At 39.5% G+C, this 10,573-nt stretch overlaps 1 protein-coding gene across 1 annotated transcript in view; it reads left to right on the top strand.

The window, feature by feature from the left end:
- SMS (spermine synthase) overlaps positions 1-4,422 on the top strand; it is a 40,982-nt gene extending 36,560 nt beyond the window's left edge. The window contains exons 10-11 of the mRNA XM_021553026.3: positions 2,604-2,719; positions 4,011-4,422. Of these exons, the coding sequence (XP_021408701.1) occupies positions 2,604-2,719; positions 4,011-4,053 (159 nt within the window). The 3' untranslated portion in view covers positions 4,054-4,422. The remainder of the gene's footprint in view (positions 1-2,603; positions 2,720-4,010) is intronic.
- Positions 4,423-10,573: the final 6,151 nt, after the last annotated feature.

A 10,573-nucleotide genomic window follows, 5' to 3' on the forward strand; every position in this document is an offset into this window, starting at 1 on the left:
CTACCAATAAAAAGAAGGAAAAAATAGTATAAATCCCAAAGTCAGAATGTACATTTTACACTTTGGTTCTAGTTATCATCTGATGTTGTTACATGGAAAAATCAGTGTAAATGGAGCTGCATAGAAATACTGATTTCAAATGTGATTTCTGCTTGTTTTAGCCTCTGCCTGTTGTATGCTTTATAGAGCACAGATATTGTTCGAACTCATCTTAGTTCTTTGCTTTGTGAAAATTAATTTTCAGTTGCATCTGTGTACATGTAATAATTTTAAGGCCATTTAAAAAAATCTGGGAGCACCAAAAGTAAGCTGCATAGTAAAACAAGTCTTTAATACTCTGCTCCTGGATTTAAAAGCTTTGCAGTGTCTTAGCAGTGCAACACAATGTGTGAAGCATAGGCAGTCAGACACTTTGGAAGCATTGAGTAAGTTCTTGGTTTGTGGGGTCCTCATTTCAAGTTAGAGGACTTAAAATATTGAATAAGATGTGAATGTAAGGGAGCTAATTTTTTCAGTAGATCTAGTGTTTTCTAATTGAGCTATCTGCATTCTTTCACAGTCAGGTAGATGTAGGTTACATGTGTAATTGAACAGCAGGAATGAACAAGATACTGCATTCAATGGTCAGTTAAAAAAAAAACAAAAACAAAATCATGTGTACTTGTATGTACACACAAAGATTTCCCAAAGTCATTCAGAACAGCAGGAAGATACTGTTATTCTGTAAATGGGGGGTGTTGCTTTAGACTCCTTTTCTTTCTAACACAACTTCTGTGCCTTGCATTTCTTGCTATCATTTTGTGGGGCTTTGGCTCTTGTGCTGGATCTTTAGGAACTGTGTGTATTCATTAACATGAAAATTTTCTTTTTATTCTCCTTTTTATCTTCTTTGGCAAACATTCCTCCACTAGAAGTGGTAAAGTGTGTGGGAAAGCTGAGGATTTTTATATTGAGAATAGCTCTAGAAAATGCTAGTTAATGCTTCTCTATCTACTGATCAGAAATCTGAAGAGGAAAGCAGAGTCTGTGCTAGATCACAGTAAAAGACATTCATATTACATACTAGTAAATGAACCACTACAGGAAGATGGGGACACACATCTCCTGAAGATCTCATCCTGCCCCACATATGGCCAGACTGGCACATACTGTGTGAGCAGGAGAGATTGATAGTCATCATATAACTTGATGTATAATGTTACAGCCTGGTTGGTTTATCATGTTTGGGGCCTATAGGTTGAGCTGAAGATTCCTCAGGAAAGTGGTGCAAGTAGAAGACCACAAATCAATTCATTTGGCTGTCAGTGTGCTAAGGGCCTTTAACAATATCCACCTTGGCCACAATCACGGAATATATTTTCTCTGTGCTGTGCCACAGCAACAGTACACTTCATTTGGTGAGTCTTCATTCAGTGCCTCATACCTGGAGAAAAAAAAAAAAAACCTAAATTATTTGTAGACCACGCAGTGGTGACTGTATTCAACTTAATTTCAAATTAGTGTCCAAATAACTTGTATTGGCCACACTCTTCCTAAGACCATTGAATTTAAGGTTGTAAAGTGTTTGCTTGTCTACTTGGTTATGTCAAGAAACTTGACAAAGCTTTTTTGATTGAACTTGCACAGCTGACTCTTATTGCTTTGGGTAGTTGATATTTGTTCAGTCTGGTGTTCTGGTGAGCTCACTGTAACCACTAAATCTTCAAATGTTACGGATATGGACAATTCAGACTTCAAATTAGAGCTTTCTCCATTTGGGCACCCCAGGTATACATTGCAGTAACTTCTGCTTCTTATTAATACTTAGCTTGGGACATGGCAGTGCTTGCAAATAGGAGTTGCTTGGGGGATGGGGTTTTTTATTTTAATTTTTTTTTTGGGGGGGGTGAGGGATGTTTCTTGGGGGATTTTGGGCTTGGGGTTTTTGGGGGGTGGGGTGTTTATTTCTTGTTTTTTTTTGTTTTTTTTTTTTTTAATTCCTGACTCTTGGTAGTCCATGATGTGTTCATATACCAAGAATGAGATGTTGTTTCACCCCTAAGGCAAAAGAAGTACTGTCGGAATCTCTTCAGAAGCATGACGTGTGGAAACTCAAGATAATGTAGCCTGCAGCCAGAGAACTTCTGTATAATTTGATGTATTTTGTCATATTTCATTGTGGAAGAATGTGTTTAAAATTAATAAGCTGTAGGTTTTTAAACACTGTAAAATCTAGGCAATGTTAAATAACAGAAAAATCTGGACGTTGTAATACTGTTTACTAGTACATTTAAGCAATTATAAAGAAAATGGTTATGGGGAAGATGTTATAGGTAAACAAACATGGTGGTCTGTTTTAACTGGAAGCCCTCATATAATGGTTGCTTCTGCTAATGATAATATAGATAATCCCCCTATACTTAGCCTTTCTTGAAAGGATACAAATTGTTGTTTGCTATAGGCAGAATGAAGACAAGCTGTTCAGTGTTTGCCTTGTAAATATTAATCATTAAGAACAACATGTATCTGGTTCCGAAATATGTGGGAGCCTTGCAGTAATGTCAAAATGTATGTATTCATCTGAAATTTTGCTTGATTGTGACTGGGACTTCTTTTTTCTTCAGGGAAACTGTATCAATCTGACCGATGCCTTGGCTATGTATGAAGAACAGCTTAGCAGGCTTTATTGTCCTGTGGAGTTTTCAAAAGAAACTGTGTGTGTTCCCTCCTACATGGAATTGTATCCTTAAAGATTGAAGAAGACTGGAGAGTGTGTATTAATAAATCAAGCAAGCCTAGATTGTTTGGAGGTAATGAACTCAAGCAAAAAGGCAGCTCTGATTTAAATACTTAATGTTTTTTTCATGGTAAATGAACTACTGAATTTTTATTTTGAGGATAATTCTAGGAATTGTTTTCTAAAAGTGCTATAAATTCACAGCTGGTGAAATGATCAGCACCTTTCATGAACAGGTTGTGTTTTTGTTAATATTTTTGAGTGGTGTATGTCATGTAGAATAAACTGTATGATAAGGGTAATGCTGCCTAGGAGTTCTGACAAGGCTGTGTCTTCTTATTTTCTTTTACAAAAATAAGAAACTAATTTCACACAGATCAGCATCATCCAGATCTTTAGATATTGTCTGATAGAACTATTCTTGAACATACAGCTCAGGCTTGATTTTTAAGGCTGGGGAATGGAGAAGAGTGATTCCTAGCAATCATTACTAGTTAGTGTTACTGGGAAAATATTCCAGGTAGAGGGGTATGCATATTTTCAGCAACATCCCATTCCTAAAAATAATCCTTCCGAATTTCTTCAATTTGTGGGTAGCAAGGAAGTTATATAAGGAGCCTAGAAGTTTAAACTTCAAGCCCTTAGCTCGAGAGGGGCATTTTGATCTGCTGTAAGGTGGTTCTGCCATCTGCCTTTGACTTGAGTGTTTGCTGCTTTTGTGGGATCTCCCTGGAAATGTTTCTGCAGAGTGAAGCCTGCTGTGGCTGTCTCTCTTGACAGGAAACATCTTGCCACAATATTTCTTATTCATAATACATTAAGCACATAATACTGCCACAACCTTTCTTCTGTGGTGTGGGCTAATTTGCCTCCCTCCTGTGTCTCTAAGCCCGGAAGTGCTCACTGCTGCAGCCTCCATACTGACCCCATACTGACTATAGCCAGCTCCTCCTGCTTCTCATTATTGTCAACTCTGTGAAATGCAGGTTTGACCTTGCATTTTCAAGACAAAAGCATGTGAAGGCTAGCAAGATACTTGCCCTTAAAGCTTACAGTTCCAGAGGAACTGGTTATTTTTGCCTTTACATCTGCCACATGTATGTGTTTTGAAGAGTAGGCATCTTTTGAACTGCTGAGTCAAGATGAGAATCCAGGTAGCTTTCACTTTTGAGTGTTTTCCCTACTCTTTATGAGCTACCAGAAATTTTCAGAATTTAAATATAAGTAAAAAGAACTACATTTTAACTGTGTACAAGTGTTGCCTTTTTTTTCCTTAACTGCTTCTTTTCTCCAGATGGGTATTCTACACGATTTGGAAGAAACAGACTGACATCTGAACATCAAGATTATTTGAGATGATCCTAAATATACATGCAGCATGGAGCATATAGACCTGCCACATGCTGCATATTGGCATCTTGAACCTTTAAATTATATGCTGTAGATGATCCTGAAACTTAGTCATGCTATTGATTGTGAATTCTTTAAATGTTTTTTTATTATTATTTTAATTTAAAAGCAAATGGAAAATGTATATTTTGACGAGTAGGCTGTTATTTTTGAAAGTCAACTTAAAGATGAATAAGCAGCAAAACTATATAGCTGCTGACTGCACTGAACCTTTAGAATGTGATCCTTTTTATTTTTTTGTAGATCTTCACAAACTGGTTGATTAAAAAAGACATCTTTAGCATTTCATCCCTGAAGGGTGGTCCATGGAGTTTTTGTTGTTTTTGTTTTTCCAACAGATTTTTCATTTACGGTGCTTTTTAAAAATGGGAGAGGGTTTTTGTGTGGTTTTGTTTTTTTTTAAATGAACACTGCAGTGCTTCCATATAGAGAAAGGCATAACTAAAAAGAAAAAAATCATGTGGTAGAATACCCCAAGTCCTTTGTTGCAAAGGGAAGAAAGCCAGTCTTAAATTTTTATTTACCCTAGCAATTCATCATTGCTGTAATCTCTGCTGCAGAAGAATCTTTTGCCTTTTACCTCGTGGATTTCTTTAGTTGCTGCCATATTGATTATTTGGATTCTGATATGGATTTGACAGTAGCTTTGTACTGAAGCATGAATATCAAGGATGGGTTTTCATTCCACCACAGTGCAAGAAATTGAGTCTAATGAGGTTTGTGTGGGCATAGCCTTATGGGAAGCACTAGATTTTTGAATCAAAAGTTGGCTTAGAGGATGCAGAAATGTGGTGTGATGTGATCTATCTTTATGTGCACCTGTACTGAATGTTCTGAAGCAAGTGCATGTGTGCTTCAGTTGGGTCAGTGCTGGTTGTATTTCCATGGATGGCCCATATCGTGTGAAGCTCTTGCTCAGTTAGATTCACTTGCAGTGTAAAACCCAGTAGAAGCTGGGGTGTCTTGTAGTTCTGTTCTGAAAGAAAATGCATTTTTCTTCAGCAGTTTCTCATGCTGTCAGCCGTTATATTTTTCTAAGAGTTTGCTATGTAGGGACTAAAATATTTGTGCTTCAAAATCCCACTTGAAAGGAGGTAGGAAGGATATGACCAATATGTGCATTTTTTACTTTTCCAAGGTAGAATAAGAAGTGCACTATTTCCCTAAACACTCTAGTCCTGAGCAATGATGATGTTTCATTCAACACCCATATCAGCATTTTCTTAGTTTTATTGGAGAGAGTTGATTTGCCCCACCTATATACTGTTAATGAAAACAAACCATACTAAAGCTGTCCTTTATGTTTTTACACCATACATAAAGAAATATTTTATTGCATCCCACGTATATAAACTCTTCATAGAATCTGAGTAGCCTATGCAGAATTCTGGACTGATGCTAGAAAATGTGCCAAAATTTGCTTTTTCTTTGGTCTATAATTGGTCTAAATCTGTTAAAACGTTTTCAATTTGGATAGCCAGTAGAAGCATTTTTCAGTCTTACTATTTTAAATTATCGCAGTTAATTCTGTAATATGCACAGGGTGCGGTTCTTCCATGGCCTACAGCTTGAGAATCACTGAATACTTCCAAAGAACAGAGCTTCCCTCTAAATAGAATAAAGTTTCCTGTATGTCTCTGAATGTTCTAGCTCTGTTGTAGGCATCCCAGAAAACTTTGATGTCATTACATTTAATGTAATAGAGACTCTTGATTTATGATCCAGGACTGCAATCAGTTTGTGTAGCTGCAGATGAATGCAGATATCCTGTAAGCAGGTGTATCCATACCTCTGCAGGCATGAATATTTGCATTGGTTCTTAGTGTGATTACTCATGTAGGTGAAGTGAAGCCCACAGGGACAGAGCTCCGAGCATCTGTGTTCCTGGGTGAGCTTGGCAGATGTGGAAATCGGTCATGACAGGTGGGGGTTGTTTGGTTTTTAGCAAAGATACTTGTGAACTAGAAGATGACTTAATCTGCTCATTGTACCAGGGCTTGTACTTCCCTTTGATATCGCTGCACAGGGAGCTGCTGGGTGTGCAGGGATGTTCTGTAAAGATTCCCAGAATGACCAAGGGACCTGAATTGCATATTAATAGCTGAGAGGCAGCAGTGCTTGCAACCTTTTCAACTAAAAGGGTATGGAGAGAATTGGGAGAATTATTTTTTTCCTTAACTTTTTTTTAACGTAGTGTTTCGCAGTGATAGATGCAGTATAAAGCAATTCAGTAAACACTGAACATTATATTTTAAGTTACTGAATTGATTCTGAGCAAATATATATACACATTGTTAGTCTTTATTTATTTGTTGCTGTAGTATAGATTTTTTAGAAAGAAAAACAAGTCTCTGTGTTAGACTTTTCAAATGCAAACTGCTATAGCTGATCAGTTTTCCATGTTTAAGGCCAGTTGGGAAATGTCTGTGATTGCTGCACTATGTATGCAAACAGTTCCCAAGACATGGTTAACATTAGAAGTTTCTTAATTATTCTTTGCACTAAATTCTGCTTCCACCTAGAAGTTATTGACTGATAGTAGTTTGTGCAAGGAGAAGACTGCTGGCATTGTATCTACTGCATCAGTGCAGTGCACGTGTTAAAATAAAGGTACGCTGTCATTACTTGTGTGTTTGCATTGTTAAATCCATTGTGGATTCAGTGTTCCAATGACAGAATTGATGGGTATGATGCTTACCATTGTACCTCCTTTTTCCTTGTTGCATAAAGGTACTTCCTGGTCCTTTTATTGAGTATCTTTTCTGTCTCAGTTTAAGAAATTGGTTTGTTTTCTATATAATAAATGTTCAGATAAGATACTCTGTAGTATGGAACAGTGCACTGATATTTGTACTGGGGAGAATCACTTGAGGCTTCAGTGATACTTGGCCTAGAAAGAGTTAGTTTTCTGTACAGCATTTTAAACATGAATTCTTTGAAGGCCTCTAAGTGGACGTTTGAGTTTTTCTGCTAAAGCAGTAAGTTGGCTTTGGGTGACAGTGTGACTCATTGTGTGGCACAGAGAAAAGGCTTAGGAGAAGTCAGTGTGACATTGAGAATGATGGAAACTGGCACAGAAGTGTAGGAAACAGGGAGAAGGGCACAAACAGGATGGGCAGAAGTTATCAGTCTTACCAAATCACACCCCAGAATAATGTCATACAATGAAAGAAAGACATTACTTCCAGAAAATATAGAGAGATTTACATGAATTCCAGCTATCTGGAAAAGAGAATTATTCACATCTGCATTAAGTACAGTGGTAGCAGACAGCTTGCTCGTAGGGAAAAAGAGAGGGGGAAGGCATAACTTTGAGGGGAAAAAAGTCTCACACATAGACTGATGGTAAGGAGTAATTTTGGAGCTCCTACGTGCATGGTAGGGAAAATAGGTATCTTGGGTTTTTATTTTTGCTGTTTGAGAGTTTGAGGTGTTGACAGCTTGCTGGAGGGAACAAGGTGAGGGGATGGGTGAGAGGAAGAGAACTCAATTTCTTATTTTAATTGCGGAATAGGAGAGTGTAGATGATGTTGCCTGTGGGTAATAGGAGAAAGCTGACAAACTTTCCCCACAGAGAGAAGTGTAGTTCGAGTCATTAGAGATGCTGAGGGAACAAGTGAGAGAAGTAGCAAAGTAAGCAACTGCTGCAGTGATTAATAATAGCACTGAGCAGCTCAGAAGTGCCTTTTTGAAATGTGGAATGCTTTAGGAAGCAAGGAATGAGGAATGTGGAATGGGAACTGGGAGGATATGAAGTTCATACTGTGGTCATACATTGCAGTGAACTTAAGCTGCAGAGGTAGAAACGGAGAAGGTAGAAAGAAGGAAAAGTAAAATGTGAAATTAACTTCATAATTGGAAGTGTGATGAGTAGTATTCCTGTGCAGTATCAAGAGTGGAAAGGATGCAGGGGCAAGAGGCATTAAGTTGGAAAGGAACTGAGGAAATGAGCCAGGAGGAGGAACCAAGAAACAGGACAGCACAACAGATGTGGTGTGGGAATTTGGGGAACACATCTGGACATACAAAAAAGTGCCAGTCACTCTGCCCAGCCTGTCCTCTGATGGTATTGGACAGAGAAGGAAGAGAAATTGGAAACATTTGGGTTTGTTTTGTTGTTGGGTTTTTTCCTAACTAGTAATGAGTGCAAGATGTCTTCTAAGTATTTTAGAAGGAAAAGAGCTTAACTGCTGGAAATTAAATGAAGACTAAAAGGAAACTTCAGATTAAGGAGTGTTTAGGGTAGACTGATTACTGAAGCAAATACAGACTTCATGAAGTCCAAAGACAAGGCAGCTGTGGGATTTAACTCTCATGGATTATCATCACTGAGCATGGAAAGGAGGAGGGCAGTGGTGTCTCTGCTGTCTTCAGCTCATGGAACTGGAAATACTGATCAGAACTGACAAATTATGATAATAACTAAAACGCACTGCTACAGCCATCTGACTTCAACATGCCATGATAACATTGTGTGTTTCATGACTCAACGATGAATGCACAGCACAGTATACCATATTGCCTGTGCAGCACCCAAATACAAAAGCATTTTTTATTGGTGTATAATGGAAATATTTTATTGTAACTCTTCTTTGTATAGGCACAGAAATGCACCAATGGAATAAAACAATGGCTTTAGTAGATGGGAATAACAAAGATAAGTGTGTACTGGAAGCTCTGTGAAGCCTTTTGTTCTGGTGGCTGCTAGTGTTATCTAACACTTCCCTGTTTAACTTTAATTATCAAACATGATGGGTTTGATTTTAAAAATTATTTTTGTTCCATACTTTGTCCTGGTTCTGCTCTTAGGCTCCTCACTGGGACATCCTGTGAAATTACTTTCTAGTGATTGGCATGTCTTGTAACACTTAGGTGTATTCAATGATGTTTGACAACCACTGGTTAGTTAATTGGGGTGGAAGGATGACAAGTTCTTTTCAGGAAACAAATTTTTGACAGCTCATTGTTTAAAATCACAGTGAAGGCTGACAGAATACTTATAGGAACATGCCATGACTTTTTGTTTTAGAAAGGATTGAATACTGTTAGAAATTTTCACCTGTGTCTTGAATTAAAATGTTTCTACTAGGATTGTAAAATTCTTACAGTATGTATAACTTTCCTTTCCTTAGTATTTAACTGTTATCTGCTGGCATTTTCTGGAGCTGATTTGCAGACAGCCATGTGGCTTAAGTTGTAGTCTAGATGCACTTAATAGAAGCATGAAGAAAATCAACAATTAACCTAATAGTGCCAACACTAAACCATGTCCCTGAATGCCATATCTGCTCCATGGATGGTGACTCATCTGCTTCCCTGGACAACTGTTCCAGTGCTTCACGACGCTTTCAGTGAAGAAATTTTTTCTTAATAGCCAGTGTGAACTGCCTGTGCCACCAAGGGAGGCCTCTGGCTCTTGTCCTACTGTTTGTGACTTGGGGGAAAAGAGTGACCCCGCCTCTCTACAATTTCCTTTCAGGTGGTTACAGAGAGCAGTAACCTCTAGTCTTTTTCCAAGGCTAGAGAGGCTTGCCTCAGCTGCCCCTATGGTTTTTGCTCTGGGGTCCCACAGTGAGCCCCAAAGGCCTGCAGAGGCCTCTGGGTTACTCTGACTGCCAGACCTTCACCTGCTGCTGGAGCCTCACCACCTCTGATGCACTTCCATGGCTGCTGGGAGATGGCCTTGTGTGCAGAGACTTCTGTTTTTTGCTGTTCTTTCTGCACTGCTCCCGAGTAGAAGTACTGCCTGTGTCTGCCAGGCAGCTGCGGAGGCTGCTCACGGTGCAGGTAATGGGCGTCTTTGGCCGGGTCTCTGGGCCTGGGAGCGCTGAAGCTGCAGGAGTGGCTGGGCTGAGAAGTGACAAAATGCTGCAGAGTGGAGCTGGGAACAGCCCTGTGAGCAGCAAGGGGGGAGGAAGCACTGCAGGCATCGGGAGAGATTCCCCTGCTGCCCTGGGCATGGCTCCAGTGGAGCACGGGCTCCCTGCAGCCCGTGGAGGGAATGGGGCCTGAGGATCCACATGGCTCTCCACAGGACTTGCACTGGGGTACACGGCTTTTTCCTGAAGAAACTACAGCCCCTCTGGCAGCAGGTTCGTCCTGAAGCCCTTGGGTGGGATCCCACCAGAGCAAGGGAAAAGTGTGTGCAAGATGGAGCAGCAGAGGAGAGTTGGTGGTGGTGACTGAGCCCAGCTCAGTGCCTTGCACCTCTCAGGGGAGCAGGACAAGGAACAGCCAGGAGTGAATTTGAGGCCAGTAAAAAAGGGTGGAAAAGGTGTTTAACCTTTGTTGCTCACTTCCCTGCATTTTTAACTGGCAACACATTTAACCAATTTGGTCACTGGTAAAATGATGAGTGGAACAAAAGCTCAGCTGGAAGGAACATCTAGAGCAAAAAGAAGTATCTAGTCCAACTTTCTGACCACCTCAGAGTAACCTAAGTTAGAG

This window comes from Lonchura striata, chromosome 2 (assembly GCF_046129695.1).
Source record: "Lonchura striata isolate bLonStr1 chromosome 2, bLonStr1.mat, whole genome shotgun sequence".
NCBI classification, from domain to species: domain Eukaryota; kingdom Metazoa; phylum Chordata; class Aves; order Passeriformes; family Estrildidae; genus Lonchura; species Lonchura striata.